The 17,910-nt window shown below is 36.3% G+C and overlaps 2 protein-coding genes and 2 long non-coding RNA genes across 19 annotated transcripts in view; 1 reads left to right on the forward strand and 3 right to left on the reverse strand.

The window, feature by feature from the left end:
* LOC137488655 (uncharacterized) overlaps positions 1-9,968 on the reverse strand; it is an 81,706-nt gene extending 71,738 nt beyond the window's left edge. For 5 of the 15 annotated variants that reach the window (XR_015518444.1, XR_015518443.1, XR_015518437.1 and 2 more), the window contains exon 1: positions 9,493-9,947. This is a non-coding gene — a long non-coding RNA (uncharacterized LOC137488655). Of the gene's footprint in view, positions 1-8,351; positions 8,412-9,492 lie in introns of all 15 variants that reach the window. The other 10 variants (XR_015518448.1, XR_015518440.1, XR_015518439.1 and 7 more) reach the window with 6 other exon arrangements.
* foxc1b (forkhead box C1b) lies at positions 3,781-5,729 on the forward strand. The gene has a single exon (NM_131729.2). It carries the CDS (start codon positions 4,057-4,059, stop codon positions 5,356-5,358), a length of 1,302 nt encoding a protein of 433 aa, NP_571804.1. The 5' UTR covers positions 3,781-4,056; the 3' UTR covers positions 5,359-5,729.
* Positions 9,969-10,399: 431 nt separating the features above from the next.
* Positions 10,400-17,910, reverse strand: part of gmds (GDP-mannose 4,6-dehydratase) — a 112,363-nt gene continuing 104,852 nt past the window's right edge. For both annotated transcript variants that reach the window (NM_001102475.2, NM_200489.3), the window contains 2 exon segments: positions 10,400-10,908; positions 10,994-11,062. In NM_001102475.2, the coding sequence (NP_001095945.1) occupies positions 10,846-10,908; positions 10,994-11,062 (132 nt within the window). In that variant the 3' untranslated portion in view covers positions 10,400-10,845.
* On the reverse strand, positions 12,691-16,511 carry LOC147832222 (uncharacterized). The gene is made up of 2 exons (XR_015518455.1): positions 13,192-16,511; positions 12,691-13,148 (listed from the first exon to the last, which is right to left on the reverse strand). It is a non-coding gene; the product is annotated as an uncharacterized LOC147832222 (long non-coding RNA).

The raw sequence follows: 17,910 nt of genomic DNA on the forward strand, positions 1-17,910 counted from the left end.
ATTTTCTTTTTTTTGTGTGCTATTTTTAGCTTTTAATGAAAGTTGCAACCACTCCTGATTGTGCTTGGGGTAAGTTGTCTTTGTTCAAGTCAAAATTCTGCATATATTATCATATGTACAAATATTCAATGTAGGTGGGTGTCCAATAGATATCCGTTTATTATATAAAAAGTTTGGTTTTCACAAAACATTGTCTCTGAAAAAACTGAAGGAGATGCAAAAAGTGTTGCAAATGTCCCCACTCTCCCCTAATTTAAGTAGCATACTTTACTAAAACACTATTCATTCATTCATTTTCTTGTTGGCTTAGTCCCTTTATTAATCCGGGTTCGCCACAGCGGAATGAACCACCTACTAAAAACACTATAGTTACTATTTACTATAAATTATTATTTATATTTTAACAAATGAGGCTGGAAAACGCTGGTCATCTGCTATAAATTACAGTGCTGAGCCTATCACAACCCCGAGCAAATGAAGAAACAAATAATCAGTTATTATTAAATCCCAGCCATGTGTATATTAAGGTGCGATGTTAGCAGTTTGGCAAATTCCGCCAAACTTGACCAACAAATCAAACGTGACCCTTCTTAAAAACGCTGCTTTACGTACATATGCCAATTATACATGTCACACAAAACCAAATCAAGTTCGGCATCTGTTTCAAGCGCTTCTATGCCACTCTATTCAGTTTTAGGCCTACCGGTGTTTTCTTATGGTTTTTTTGTTGTTGTTCACTGGTGTACTTGCACACACTATTTTCTTGCTCACGCAGCATGTGTTGGTATACCACACACAGGCAAGAGTGAACGCGCAAAATGATTGACAGCCAGCAAACGAAGCAAAGGTTTTCTGATTGATTAAACGTGTAATAAATATTTCGGTCACCGAGATCGGAGTACAAATCATTTATACCTACCATTTCATAAAATACAAATCTGTTATAGCACAGTTAATGGAGTGTTTCTAATCTTAATTGAATTTTTCTGATCAAATTGAGTTTGCTCACATTTAACTCCAAGTTGCGCAGACAAAAAACCCGATCGACAGCTGCCAGTGACATCAGCTCATAAGAGGCTTCATACACCTCATGCTTATGAATGATGCTGTTTCTATGCAGCTGGCGATATGGAACATTCCTTTTAGTGCATTAGCTGATTGCGTCCCAAACCCATTCGCTGGAGCAAACCGCATTGTTTGAAGAAGTTAGTGTGTGGTCTTGCCTGTTCGCGTGCAGTCTGACATCTGTGAACCAGTGCAGAGTCCCGGGCTACTAGTCTTCAAACGCAAAAAGAGCGCTAGATATTCATTTCTTATTGAGAGCTTCGTTGGCACCATTATGCTGCTGACCTTTAAGAATGGAGCAAGAAATTAACACTGACAATATACACCATGTTGTACCGTTTTACTTTAAATCATAGCCCTAATCGGCATAAATAATTGTAAAAATTACAACATATAGGCTAATTAAGATGCTTTACAAGTGGCGACATGGTGGCTCAGTGGTTAGCCCTATCGCAGCAAGAAAGTCGCTGGTTCAGTTGGCATTTCTGTGTGGAGTTTCCATGTTCTTCCTGTGTTCGCAAGGGTTTCCTCCGGGTGCTCCGGTTTTCCCACAGTTCAAAGACAGGTAAATTTAATAAGCTAAATTGGCCCTAGTGTGTGTGTGTGTGTGTGTGTGTGTGTGTGTGTGTGTGTGTGTGTGTGTGTGTGTGTGTGTGTGTGTGAATGAGTGTGTATGGTGTTTCCCAGTGATAGGTTGCAGCTGGAAGGGCATCCTTTGCGTAAAACATGCTGGATAAGTTGGCGGTTCATTCTGCTCTAGCGACCGCTGATTAATAAAGGAACTAAGCCAAAAATAAAATAAATAAATGTTTCACAGGTGTCTAGGAAATTCAATTGGCACGTGCTATAAGAAGCTAGATCACCTAAAATTCAATGCAAGAAAATGAAATAAATATTGAAATAAATTATTTTAATTAAAATAATTAGCAAACTGTAAGTTTTAAATCGAACAGTTTCGCAATCTAATATATAACGAACCCGTATTGATTCATAACTAAAAATCAAGACGCAAATACTATAAAATTGCTCGTTGTGCATCTTGCAGTAGGCCTACCTGTATTTGGCCAAATTGAATAACCAAATGGTAATTGTGCAAAATGGACACAAGAGGGCGATCAAATACAAAAACTTAAATTCTTCAGGTGAATTTTGTCAATTCACAAGAGATGGGCTCATGTCTTACTGCTGAACTGCCCTGATTTTTTTAAATGATCTAAAATAGCAGGAATTAAACTAAGCAAATTTAGAATTGAACTTGAACTTTTCAATTCATTATTAGGCCTATTCATTATTTTTATTAATTATTTTTTTGTTTTTGTTATTGTATTTGTTTTATTATTATTATATATTTTTTAATTATTTTTATTTTACAATTATTATTATTTGTATTTGTAAATCTTTTTAACGCAAATGTACATTTAGAAGCATATAAAACACCCGAGTGATGCAGTTGTTTAGGCGGTTAAGTGTGTGATGCTTTGTGGCATTTCCCTTTTTTGTATTATTTGCTATATAAAAAAATATTATAATAATATATTTCACAGAATATTAAATTTATATAATTATTTCATTCCATCAAAAGACTACAAGCATACAAACTGAAAGAGTAAATAAATAAATATTTTTAAAAGGTAAACTTCAGTGATTCATTAAGTGATTATCTTTATATTTCAGTTTTGTCTTTCTATATATTATTATTACACAGCTGTTGAATATGATTGTTTTATAGCGTTTATTAAATCAGTTGATTAACCCATATAAGCTATTGATTCGGCAATTTTCTCTTTTTGGGCAAACAACGGCAATAAAATTTTTATTAAGCTGCTTACCTTACATTGGTTTGTTTTTCGTCTCATGTTTTTTATAACGTAAAAGAGCACAAATAATTTCTTTTTTTTAATGTGCAACCCAAAAGCACAAACGTACAATAATATTAACAATAACAGTTTATTTAATTGACCGTTCACTCTTTCATTAATACTATTAAAACGACACTTAGATCTATGCTCTTCATTTTGTCAAATGTCACAAGCGGTTCGAATTATCTGCGGAAACCTAACGCTGTATTATCTAGCGGTTTAATTTAAAGTAGCACTGAATTACAAGCACAGCACAATTAGGGTGTTTTTAAATGAATGAATGAATGAATTAATTGTTTTTTAAAGCACCAAAAAACAACACCTTGTTTAATTTACACATTTGTTCTAGGGAGATGTTACTTCTCTTCCAGGCAGCACATTTGTTTCTAGAAAAACAAACACCGCTTGCTTCACCCGCAATGCATAGTGCCAAAAGATTGAAATAAATCCTGACACCTGAATGAAAACAAGCAGCTACTCCTGCTCGCCTGACAGACTGCAACTCTGTTAAGGCATATTTAAATGTATTATAAATCGGTTGTACCTCGTGCATTTATTATTGTCCATGTGCGTTTTTTTCCCAAATTACCATTTTAAAATAAATTTTCATGACAGCGAGTTTTAGCGATTTATTTAACGTGCTATATCTTGATGATACATTTTCTCGTTTTCTGTTATTATTTCTACTTTTTCGTGTTTGCGTCTCACTTATCCTTAAGGGTAGACTATGCCCGCAGGGAAAAAGGTCTTCGGGTACAGTCTTTCCACAAACAGCTCTCGAACTCTTATTGGTCGCGAGAGGAGTTCAGGGAGGAGCACTAAGCGCAGCCAAAAGGCAGAATTGGTAATTCGGTGAAAAAGTCCCTGTGAAGTGACGGATGCGGGAAGTTCACAGGTTTTCCCTTTTCACTGACTTCTCCACACAAGACATTTGCTCCTCAATCGCCTGCACAGCGAAGAACTGAAATCCGTTTGAAAAGAAACGTTGGATGACCGTTTTGAGACAAGATACTGAAGCAAAGGGAGGAAGAGACGAACTTTGGAATGCTTTGATTTTTTTTCTTCTCAAATTGAATTAAAGCGTCTGCATAGTCTTCATTTCACTTTTTTCTGTACCGAAGAAAGGGGTACGATGCAGGCGCGCTACCCCGTGTCTAGCCAAAGCCCTTTAGGCGTTGTGCCTTATATCCCCGGAGACCAAGGCTTTTACCGGACCGCGACCGGTGGTGGATATACCGGTATGCCTGCGCCGATGAGCATGTACTCTCACGCCACGCACGAGCAGTACCCAGGCGGCATGGCTCGCGCATATGGGCCGTATGCCCCTGCACAGCAGCCCAAGGACATGGTGAAACCTCCGTATAGCTACATCGCGCTCATCACCATGGCCATCCAGAACTCATCCGACAAGAAGATTACACTGAATGGGATCTACCAGTTCATCATGGAGCGCTTTCCATTTTACCGGGACAATAAGCAAGGCTGGCAGAACAGCATAAGGCATAATCTGTCACTTAACGAGTGCTTTGTGAAGGTGCCAAGAGATGATAAGAAGCCAGGTAAAGGTAGCTACTGGACTTTAGACCCGGACTCCTATAACATGTTTGAAAACGGCAGCTTCTTGCGACGAAGGCGCCGCTTCAAGAAGAAGGACGTACTGAGGGAGAAGGAGGACCGGGACCGGCAGGGCAAGGACAACCCGGGACAGGCGTGCGAGCAAGACGCCCAGCAGCCAGTGAAGCTCCGGGATATAAAGACGGAGAACGGGGCCTGCACGCCCCCGCATGACAGCACTCCACCCCTCAGCACCGTGCCTAAAACGGAGAGCCCAGACAGGAGCGGTGGGAGTGCGTGTAGCGGGAGTCCGCAGTCGCAGACACCGCAGCAGGCCTTCAGCATGGATACAATCATGACAGGACTTCGAGGGTCCCCGCAGCATGCGGCAGAGCTGCCTGCCTCTCGCGCAGCTCTGCCGGGCTCGGTCTCTCTGACCTACTCGCCAACCCCTCAGCCCGCCCATTACAGTCCTCCATGCGGCCAGCCGGCCACCTATCACTGCAACATGCAAGCGACGAGCCTGTACACAGGGGACCGCGGCCACGGGGACGACACTTTACCGGAATACACAAACACAACAAACGCCTCCTCTATCTCGCACCCCCACCAAAGCTCGAGCCAGGAGAGCCAGCACTTGCAGCAGAACCGACTCGCACCCTGGTACCTCAATCAGTCCGGAGAGCTGGGACACCTGAGCGCGAGCTATCCCGGCCAGCAGCAGAACTTTCACGCGGTGCGCGAGATGTTCGAGACGCAGCGGATTGCTCTGAACAGCTCTCCGGTGACCGGAAGCAATAGCTGTCAAATGGCTTTCCCGTCCAGTCAGCCACTCTATCGGGCTTCCGGAGCCTTTGTATACGACTGCAGCAAGTTCTGACCCAAAGTTTTATGATTTTCTAAATTGTTTAATATATATATATTCGTATTATTTTCCAAGTGTTTGTAATTTAAGTTCAGTCCGTGAACTTGGGCTGATGTGCGAGTTTGTGTTGGTAAGTAGGTTAATTCCGCTGCACATAAACATTCTCTCCCTGCTCGTCCATCAAGGTGTAGCCTAGATGAAAAGAAAATGTGTTAATTTATTTCATGCAAGAGCAGATGGACCAACTTTGGAAAGATATGTCTTAAGTATTTATAATCAATTCAGTATAGAAAGGTAACGAGTGTACAACTGAGTTACAGTTTTTCTTATACTTTTTGAAAATATCTAAAGTTACTATTTGTTTAATAAATTGTCGCTTTGTTGAAGTTAAACTCTCGAGTGATTTATCGATTTGTAATGCCTGTTGAATCCATTATTTATTTGAATCATGCCAAGGCTTGTTATTGATTAGCGGCCACAAAAAGCACGGGATATTTTTAAACGGTGTTTAAACTTAGGCCTAGTTAGCAAATGTTTGTCAGTTTTTGTATTTTCCTAATAATAATATCCAGCTCTCAATAAGACATTCTTTGGACAGGGGGTGGGGTGGGGGTCAAAGGTTTGAAAACATCTGGAAATTATTTTTTCACTTACGCGTGCATAGAATGCTTACATTATTAGTACACACTGCATTTGTTTAAAGACCGAAATATGTAAAAATAATGTAGCTATTTTACAATACCTTTCAAAAATTAAAGAGTCCAGCTAAAAAAATAATAGAGCACTTTTTTGTTTCAATTTCCATCATTTTTATCGTCTAAGCTCAAGAGTAGCCTAATTGGCGTAATTTGTAGCTACAAATTGATAGGCCTATGTTCCTGCAATTTGTCGTCTAACACTTTCAAAACAATAAGACATTCGTGATGTATAAATGTGCTTGTAGTTTTAATAAAATGTGTAATATTATTGCGACATTTTTAGTGCTTTAGTTGAGCGTATTTGCTGTTTTTCAGCTGTTACAACTGCTGGCACACTGGAGTGGACTCCACTTTTGCAATCTTGTGGAATGTAGACAACCATTGTCTTTGGTAGAAGTTTTCATTTGTAAACACATAATAGATTAAAACACAGATAAACAGCAGATGAAAGAACTGCTGCAGGCCAGACACGTTGAGCCAGCCATGTAAAATAAGGACTTGAAAAATCAAATGATTAATTCAGCCAGGATATCCAAACAAAGCATGTTTGGATACGGTTATTTGCTGGTTTCAACGTTGACTTTTACATACTGAAAACAAACAAACACGTTGGTTAATATATATTTAAAGGATTTAACTCGGACTAAAATCAAGATATGGGCACAATGCAAACGAATGATAATTTCTTGTGTAGCCAAAGCAGACTTTGTTGCTGCATATTCAGCAGTATTTTAATAGGCCCGTGCAGCTGCAAACAGCGAGTACGACAGTGCACGCTTGTAGGCTATTTATTTTCGGTATAATTGCCCTTGTAAGTGTTTTTATTTATTATATTATTCTTATGTTTAAATAACGTTTACAAGTAACCGATTCGGACACGGTTTAAACAGGCCTTAAGTATAAATCGAGAAACAACAAATTAGGAGAGAGATTGTGGGAGAGAGATGCAATAAGAAAAGACAGAAAAAAGGAATAAAAAAAGAATGTGTGTGAATGTGTTTTACAGCGTTGAGTAGCCTATCTATGCTGGGCTCTGCCCGAGGCGATTTGACTTTGTATGAAGGGCTTAAGTGGCAAATGCATTACAGGTGCGCGCGGGCAGTGTTAGGACTCGTGCCAGTGAAAAGGTGTCTTTGTTGTGATCAGCTGCGTGCAAGGAGAATGCGATACAGCCGAGAGAGCCTTCTGGTATTAACGTGGCACGTTTTAACCAGATGCAGATCTCATAACACGTCCACCAAGTGTGTTTGTTTATTTTAAATCGATGTGCATCATCCGTAATATCCTGTCTATTCTAACGCTTGTTGTGATCTTGGGATATTCTGCGTCCTCTTTAAGCACGTTAAATAGATGCAGAATTATTGATTAAATTAATAGTTAATTTATTAAATCAATGCGTTTTTGTGAGGTGCTTATTTTTTCTATGCTAATTAAAAAGACTGCTCGTATAAAATAATCTGGTGACACTAAAAATAATAACATGCACACAATATATAAAATAAAATAATATAAAATTATTAAAATAGTTAAAAATAATAATTAAAACGATATAATAAAAATTATGTAGGCTACATACAGATTAAATGCAGATTATTTAAATACACAATTCAAATGTATTTTATATTTCAAGGTATGATGTTTAAACAATTAATGTATATTTACCGCAAAAAAATAAAAAAAAATAAAAATTGATAGGCCAAAAAACTAAAGCACAGATAACGCTTAAAAACGTTGCCAATTCTGTTGTAGTGGAGATGTAGGAGTGTTATTGACTAAATGATAGTAAAATTAATTACAGTATATTAATTAAATTATTTTCAGTTTTACCCTATAATTTGTGCTATATAAAGAGACAAATACCTGAATGATGCGAGAAAACGCTGTGCGCTCCTTTTACAAAATTAAGTTCTTATAAATTTCTTAAGTTCTCCAAAATAAATATATAGATAATACCAAAAATTATTTTCTAACAGACATTCATGCACATTTAACAAAATATCTCTGCATGACAACGTATAAAGTAATACTAAAAATGTTTAATAATGCAATTAATAATGTAATACTTGCAGCGCAACCAAGACAATTGTCTTTAAATAGCATATAAAGGTAACAATTAAGTATTAGGAAAATAGATTTGTAAAAATATTAATCATATTTTAAATAATTAGCAATCCCAAACGTAATTTCACATAAACTGGAGTAAATCCACAATGCCTTGGACTGCGAGAAAGGTCGAGAGGATTATCAAGGCGATCTGCTTGACGAAAAATAAACACAAGTAAAACAGACACGAGTTTATGAAATACGTACCTTGACTGGGTGAATTTAAACCAATTAAGTGGTTGTTCCCCTTTTCCCCTTTGTATAAATCTAAAAAAGTAAAAGTTGTGAGAAAAATGTGGGTGAAAATTACTCATTTAGTAGGCTATATCTTATAATCTTATCTACATTATATTTTAGCTAGCCTACTCAATCATATAATGACACAACAAATGACTCCTGCTGTTCCAAAATACAATCTAGAAAAATACAACAATACAAAACAATAATGGACGCGAGACTAATAGGCAAATCTATTACAATAGATTATAAATTAAAAGCCAAGTATAAAATAGAAATTATACAATATTGAAGTTGACTCTTTAGGCTAAATTGCTAAACATAATTAATAAAATACGCCTGTTTTATTTGATTATTAGCCACCGTAAACACACTAAATGTTATTATTTTGGGCGCAATTGATCAACTGAGCAAACCAGTTCTCGCAAAAAAAAAAAATTACAGTAAGGTGTCTTTGATTAAAAATTTAGGCCGACTGCATCGAGATCACAACATAACTTGTTGTTACCTTATATCGAGCATGACAACAGAAAATAATAAACAGTACAGCTTAACAAAGCTAAAGTGTTTTACGTCCCTCTAAATTTATGATGAATTAATTTATTGGTTCAGTTGATTTTCAAGTTTCCCACTGCTTTTACTGAAACATCAGCAGGGTAGTCAAACAAATACCAGAATGTTTCCCGCTCAAGCGTAAAAAATAAATTCGCCAGCACATTTAATGTAGTTAGTGGCTGCTCGCGGCCTGTGCACCTGTATGCGGTGGAGCTCACGACCCTGGCCAGTGGAAAAGTGCTTTTTACGCTCGCGGACCGGCGAGGCGCCGTCTGGTTCTAATCAGGCCCGCTCACACACTGCCGTGCTGTTTAAGACCTTTAAATGGCACTCCACTAGCTCGAGATGCCTTCTCAAAAACACAAACACACATACATCAACCTTTCCCACTATCGCCTGTCTTATGAGGGTCTCAAAGACCCCACTTTCTTCAGAGGTCGGTGTCAAATGACCTTCATTTGGCACTTCGAATAGACTACAGTATCTGTGGCCTCTCGAGTCGTGTAAAAGAAACTGATTTTACCGAGTCTCTCTCTCATCGCTTGAGGACACTTACGCTGACTGAGGTCTCTTGAATCTGTTGTTGCTTTGATGAGGACAACCGTGTCGCCATTACAAATAAACACGATGGAGGATTTTCGCACACAGCGCAATGTCTTCACTGACAGGGTTCAGTGGCCCAGCTGCGCCCGACGTCAGAGGTGATTAAACATGAGCTGCTTTACAAGGCCGAGTTACTGCTCCCAAAGCTGCGCGCGGTGGGCCGAGCTCGAGCATCTGGAATGAAGGACCGCGAGGCCTCGTGGACGCCCGAATACAAGAGAGCGGTTGTGCTCGACGCGAGGGGCTCAGTGACCGCCAGGCAACCCGTGGAAGCTGGCACGCGCCGATTTCTGACTACCTTTACCGTATATTTCGCTTCTGAGATGACAGAAAATGATACCTAAGTTGACCGTTAATTTCAAAATATAACGGCGCAGGCGCGGTGACTGACTGCAAAACACCTAGTTCAAAAATGGATCCACCCAAATTGGGTTAAAATATGGAATAATCCAACTCTTGAGTTAAATCTGAATCAAAATAAATAAAAAATGTAGCCCAACCTTTGAATTTGTTTGAAACAGTCCAGCATTTTTGAAAAACTTGCAAATCTTTTGTTTTTAGCCTACTGAGTCAGCATTACTAGTCTATGTGTTTAGCCTAATTCAAATACATGAGTAAATAATTAAAACAATGCTTAAAAAAAACATTATAAATTGACTGTTATCACATACTAAATTGCTATGTTCAAAAAACCTATAAAACAAGAGCATCACTCCATCTTCTTATAATGTAATGTAGTATAGTAAAATAGTTTTGAAAAATATATATAGAATTACCAGTGCCAGCACAAATACCACATTATTAAACAACAGAGGTCAAAACCAACACTGAAATGCATTGAAAACACAGTAAACACACACTTTGAAAGAACTTCATATTCTGTATTTGAATCTTAAATAGGAACAGGAGACTTTTTTAAAACGTTTTCAAACCAATTAATGACATTATTTCCATTTAAACAATCACATGAATTAAACGGCATTAGAGAACTTTAAAAAGCTCTACAAACCCTTTATCCCTTATTTATACTTTTTTCCATGATTACAAATAAAAACCACTTTATAAAAATGAATAAAAATCATTTCAACAGAATCAACTAAGTATCCAAACACACAATCATAAATATTAAAGTATTTAAAAATGTAAAAAGGCAACAACCAAGGACCCTAAGAACACAGGGAAAGTGTTATCAGAAGAGAAAATGACAGACGGAGCAACAGAAATGCATTTGAGTGCTTCTTCCATTGGCTACACAAACACAAAACAAGCGCCTCTTTGGCATGCGTGGAGATGAAGGCGTGTGGGTTCAGGCATTTGGGTTGTTCTGCATGAGCTTGATGTCCGCGTCCACCATTTCTTTAACAAGCTCCTGTTGAAACACACAAGCACTGATTATTTCTCAATCTCGAGAGCATTGGAAGTGAAGCGCTTTGATTTCATACAGGAACGCTCACCTCAAATGTTACACGTGGTTTCCAGCCTAGAACCTTAAAGGCTTTGGAACTGTCTCCCTGCAAGTAGTCCTAGAAAAAGAGAGAAAATGAGAGTGAGTGGCGGGGAGAGAGTGAGAGAAAAAAAACAATGACGAAGAAGAAAAAAGTCAAAGGGGTGGTTAAGTTCTTTATTAACCGGACCTCCCAACTCTTCTTCTTCTCTTTCTCTCTCTCACACACACACAACCCACACACACAGGTGTCAAGCTCCATGTCTCTGGGGGAAGGTGAGGGCCGAGGCAGGCTATCCATCCAGGACCCCCTCTTTTCCAGCCCTCTCCCAATGCCAGAGCATGATGGATTATGTGACTCTCGTGGCCTAACCCTTTCTGTTCTCCTGCTGGGACGCTAACACACACACACACAAACACACACACACACGCACACGCACACACACACTTGTGCAGCTAGAGGTGCTTCTCAGGGTGGCAGTAAAGGGTTTCGAGGGTGTCCTTGCTGCTGATCTGATTACACAAGAAGCCAGAACACACACGCACACACACACATGTGCATTTACAACAGCACTTTTGTGTTTTGACAAATGAGCGCTCTTGTTCCAAGGGCCCATATTTTAATTCTGAACCCTGAGACGTTACAGTCATGGTTCCATTTTAGCTCCAATTAAATCATTTAAACGACATAACCATATTTTAAAGCCTAATTAGCCAAATAGCATTCATTCATCAACATGCGAAATGGCATGCAACCATCATAATCAAGACACGTATTAATGCGGCAGATTAATCATAATTAGTCTTCACTTTTTTGAAAGCTAAATTAGCATCAGCTGCATTTGTCGCCCATCCAAGGCTTCACATGCAAAACTGCGTCCCGACAATGGAAGTAAGCTAGAATGGTATTAATGCGGTGAGGATTGCGTGTGCTGGAGAATCAGTGCTTGTTGCTATTAAATAGAAAGTCAGCAAGTCAAGACATATCAATTGCACAGTGGAAGGTTACAGGAGGATTTTGGTTTCAGACACTGCTTGTTTAAAGTAGTTCTATATATCTGAGGGTTTAAAACAGAAGTCGCACCAGCATAAATAGTAAATAAAATGAAGATAAACAATATAAAAAAGTGATAATCTTCATATGGGTGTATTTTTATTGTGTGTGACTGTGCACTTAACCTAAAGGAATTCAGGACTACTGGAAAGACAGACCTAGACATACGTCAAGCTGTTTTTTTTTTTAAGAACTCGCGTCTGGATTACACAAGACTGAAAATACACTACATGCATGTATCATATGCAGTGTATACATAAAACCAATTTAAGCATGCTGTTTTGTATACTATACACACACATATAAACAGGTCAATGGTCCTGTGCTCTATTGTCGGACAGAAGTCAAGAGGTCAAATCCACAAAAGCAGTGTGTCCTGATCCACAAACAAAATATCCATATTGTTCGTAAACATGTACAGTGCTCAGTATGAATAAGTACACCTTATTTTGAAAATGAATATTTTCCTCCATTGCTTAGTGAATATAAGTGATATATTTTGGGTGCATTCAAACAAAACACATTTATTAAACAGATATATTTATTCAAATAATATTTTAACCACAGATTCATGTGAAATATTGGGAAAAAAATACAAACTACAACATTTCAACTAAATGTTTTCTAATTTTTGCTTTTCTTGATTTTTCAGCTTTTTTCAAATTTGCATTAAATATTTTTAATATTTTTCTATAAATTTGGGTGTACTAGTTTTTAGACTATTATCGCAAGTTATTTTGTTAAATAAACTCCAGATTTGGCTTCAGTACTGACTAATCTAATGTATATGCAGAAATATAATATTGTAAAGCTTCCTATTAAAAATATGAATTCAAAAGACAGATTTGTGAGGGGTGGACTTATATATGCTGAGCACTGTACAAATTGGTCTTTGCAGCTTTCATAATATATCATTTTTAAAATTTAGATTTAAATTTATAATTCATTTTCAATGTATGTATAATTCTTTTTTTAATTTTAATATTTTTTATATGACTTCTATTGATATTTTTAGTTGTCTAATACAATATGTTGCTAATGTAAATGGATAGGGTGCAATAACTGGACCATTAGCTGCCAGTACTTTCTTTGCTAAATTGTACATTAATTTCTGTATTTATTTCTTATGCAACACATTTTTTAATACTAAATACGTCAACAGAGTCTGTAGATATAAACTGTAGAGTTCCAGTTCCAACATCAATTATTCTTGAAATATTTTAGTAAGTAAAGGTCAAAAGAAGTTTTTTTCTCACATAAATGCATCTATTATGCTGAATAATGACAGAAGAAGGTAAAGTTGTAGAGTTTTTACTTCTATCATATTATATATATTAGGTATTATAAACATTACAACAGACACTTTAATGAATTTATTTAGTGTGGACATGAAAATAGACATTTCATATTTGTCCCATGAACACACATAATCAAAGTACATTAAATTAAGTAAATTAAATGAATTTAAATACATTAAATGAATAGTTTTATTAAGCAAGGATTTATAAAATCGATTAAACATGACAGTAAAAATGTTTTAATCAAAAGCAGTTGTTTTGAACTTTATATTTTAACAATCCTAAAAAGCATCAAGGTTTTCAAAACGTATTTATAAAAAAATGCATCTGAAAGCATTTTAAAAGCAGTTGAACACAGCAATGCAAAAAAAGGTTTAGCATTTTTTATGTAACATAAGACAATGCCGAAAAATCAGGCAAGGCATCTCTATCTGACATTCTTGCTTCAAGGGTTTAATAAATATTTATGTGATCATGTAAACCCTCTCCAGCAGACCGTAAGTGTCTGACACTTTGAATGCACGCGTATGTGAAAGCTTCAAGAGCGGGATGAATAGACAACACCAGTACATGTTTCACAGATCACCAAATCCACGCCTGTTGGACAGACTTCTCTACATGCCGTGAATTTTTGTGTGTGTGTGTGATTTGTGTTATTTGATGCAGGATGTTTAGGAGGGATCAAAGACTCTCTAATGATTTCCCATTTCAAACAACAGCCAATCACAGAACAAGAAAACGATAGAGCCAAACCAAAAGACAGAGTGCAAAATCCAAAGTGTCAATGTGCTAAAAGCCAGACTTGAATGACAAGATGCGAGTTGCACATTACTGAACAGCGTGTTTATTACCGAGGATCTGTGTGTGCTTACATGTGGTATTGGCGGTGTGTTTGTGTGTTTACAAGCCACAGAGAGTCTACATGTTTTGGCAGGGTCACCGCAGCAGAGCGAACATGAGTCCTGCCAGCATGAACAACATTTACCTCAGTCAGCTTTTCATTTCACTGCTCGTCTTCTTTTATTATGATTTTAGTAAAGGTGGGGGAGTAGAAGAAGAGCTTAGCTGTAAAAATAATACAAAAAGAGATCATTTTAACTGTAAAAATGCTAAAGACCATGATACACTCACAGTCAATAGATATATCAATCAATAGTCAAGATATTTTCTTTCTTCATTTAGAAGTAAAAAGAAGCTTAAAACACCCGAGGAGCCAATATTATTAGAGAATGCTCAGAGAATCCATGCTTTTGATAAAGTCATTTAGATGAAGATGTTAATTACATTTTAATAACAAAACAAAAATGTAACTGAAAAGAACGGTAAAGAAAGTGTTTGATGTTTGCACAAGTTCTGCAGTTCAGCACTACAGCCACATCACATTTATTTATATAACATTTTATCTAGTAGGTTATTTTGAAGTAGGCAACTTCAAAATACTAAGCTTTAAAAAATAATATTGCTTTCAATTGCAATAAACTTGACGTGCTGGTATTCAGTCCTGAACAGCAATCCTGAATATGCACAATATTGTTGTCACTGCTACTTCAAAAATCATGAATTATTTGGTTGCTAAAATTTGTAATTATTTTAAAACACAATTTAGCTTACCTAAAATAGAAAATGTAACGTAACTTATTATACAAGCGAAAAAAGTTTATATACTCAAAAAAAAAAAATTTGTCATAAGGGTACACATTTTGAAATTGAGATTTATACATCATCTTAGAGCTGAATAAATAAGCTTTCATTGATGTATGTCAATATTTGGTCTAGATAAAACCATTTGAAAATCTACAATGAGGGTTCAAAAGTAAATAACTAACTAAAATATAGAGAAAATAGACTTTAAACTGTCTGAAGCAGTGTTTACGGTAGTGTAACACAAGTAATGCTAGTTACGTAATAATATAACTCTTTCAAGTAACGAGTAAAGCAACGCATTACTTAAAAAAATTAAGTAATAATATTTGAGTTACCTTTCCAAAACTGTAATGTGAGTTACTTTTTAGTTTACAAAAACGGCTTTTAAAAAATGCTGAATTAAAATGATCGAAGTCATGTTGAATCCCGCACACAATGAGAGAATGCAGGAACAGACAGAAATGAAGACAGCAGAGCCTTACATTTCTTAAGATAACGTTACATTATTTTTTATGTTTTTCCTCTATTTAAAAAATAAAGGAAAAAAAAATCTGTGCAAGTTCTGAAAGAGATCATGCCTCAGTCAAGTCAGAAAAAGTAGCGCAAAAGTAGCGTAACATATTACCTACCATTAAAAAGTAACTTTTTTGGGGAAGTAACTCAATATTGTAATATACTGGACATTACAAATCAAAAAATGGCGTTTTTATTTACTGAAGGAGATGCACAAAATGTCTTTATGGAACATGATCTTTATTACTTTGTATGGATCAAATGCTAATTTTGACCCATACAATGCATGTATGGCCATTACCACAAATAAAACTGTGCTTAAAAATATAACTTAAGGCTCAAATTGTTTTAAAAAGGAGTTATTCGAATATAATATTGGGGCTCAAAACAACACTGGATTGCGCTGACTTTCATTGTCTTAAACATTTAAACATTTTAAACTTTGTTTTCCACAAAAGATTTCAGGTATTTTCATACAGGTCTGAAACAACATGACAGTGAGTACATGATGACACAATTTCCATTTTGTGGCTGAACTATCCCTTTAACACAACCTGAATTATGATTCTAAGCCGCTTCACATTTCTAACTCATGTTTTTAGTAAAATGTGTGGGTTTGTGTGTGTGTATGTGTGTTGTCTGCAGTGATGGAGAGCGAGAGAAGAGGAGGAGAGAGAGGAGTGACACAGAGAGAAAGGAAAATGATGATAAATTGAAAGCTGTGTGAAAGTTAAAGAGCGTGAGCGAGGAATGTGAGGTGTCAGGAGTTCAGCAAGCTGACAGTGTGAGTAAGAGAGCCGAGAGCCACAGTTAATTACTCAATCAAGATAACGAGCCTGGGACATGCCATTTAAAGAGGGCAGCCCACAATTAACCTTCCCTCTCCCACTATACACACACACACACACACACCCGTCTGAGTGCCAACACACAAACACAGTTATGACACATGGCATAAACTAAAGCAATGCTGGTAGACAAAAGTTACCAACATACTCTAGAAAACTACAATACGGCACAGGATAATATTATTAATGTTATATACTGCTAATTTATGTAATGCCTGCAAGTGACTGGTCGGAGATTAACATGAAAACAAGCTTTACTCAGCAACTGCTTGAACAATTTCCAAGCTTTACAAAAAACCACGCATTGAATTAAACCTAACATTTATTGAGTAGAAATATTATTTTCTTATAACAAATACTCCAATGATCTTTATTTACACCTTTAAATTGTGTTTTTAAATATAAAATATATAATAATATATATTAAAAAATTAACCTTACTCATGGTATAATCCTGATCATCACAACTAATATGGACTCATCCTTTCTTTTCTGAAAAATTATATTGGCAAAAAACAAATAAATAAGAAGTCAAAGCTTTTTTGCTGTTATTTAAACATCATTTAGAATATCATGTTTAATTCGGTGAGTTTCTTTGTAATAATTTGTGAAATTTACTACAATTTCAGAGATATTTGGTCACATTCCCATTATTTTGACGCATTTAAGATCCTACTTTAAGAAATATAAACATTAAGGGGATAAAATAAATCTTTTTCTGTACTGTAATTAATTACAGCAGTAATATCTACCTCATACCATTTATATCCTAATAATTTTCAAACAGCAATGAATAAAAATACTTCTCCTTGACCTCGCTTTCAGTATCTTCACATTCTCTACTGTTTTTACTTGATAAACAGGGAACCAACAGCCACTATATACATAATTCATTAAGTTTGTGTGATCTTCCAGCCGCCCAAACCCAGATCACAATATTAATTTTATTTTAATATATGGTGTAGCCTGAATTAAAATAACTGTAAAAAAAATAATAGAGCAATGATTTTAGAAAAAAACAAATCCTCCAAAAAGGTCCTTCATTCACTTTTGTCCATTCACCTATGTCCATTAGAACAATTTCCAATGAATCTTTGTTCAGAGGGAAACTTAAGCTACACCTCCTAGAAAGAGCTTTTAAATTGAGAGAAAATGTATCCTATTGTACCTATCTGGTGTCTTGTTATTTGCCGTTAATGCTGTGTGTTATATTGGATGTGTTCTATGTTGTTTTATTTGCTGTTGTCTATTTTTGATCATTTGCTTCAAGGTTTGTACTAGGGTTGCACACTTTACCGGTACTTCGGTAGCACCGCTATACTATCGCTCCAAAATACTGGTAGTGCCACTGTAGTTTGTAAACAGTAGTATCATCATTAACGGTTTTACAATATGTTGCATATGGAAAAAAGTCTAAAATGCTCAAACATTTGTGCCAGCAAATATTCAATAGACCGTTTTATTTTACTTTCATTTTAACTGTCTACACAAGGATCGTAGTTTGCTGCAGTCATGACAGATCATATGGCGTGATCAATGATTTATTTATTTCATTATTATCATTAAGTCA

This window comes from Danio rerio, chromosome 20 (assembly GCF_052040795.2).
Source record: "Danio rerio strain M-AB ecotype USA chromosome 20, GRCz13ab, whole genome shotgun sequence".
In the NCBI taxonomy this organism is placed as follows: Eukaryota; Metazoa; Chordata; class Actinopteri; order Cypriniformes; family Danionidae; genus Danio; species Danio rerio.

Coding starts and splice junctions, on each gene's coding strand:
- foxc1b (NM_131729.2), top strand. CDS start 4,057: ATGCAGGCGCGCTACCCCGTGTCTAGCCAAAGCCCTTTAGGCGTTGTG.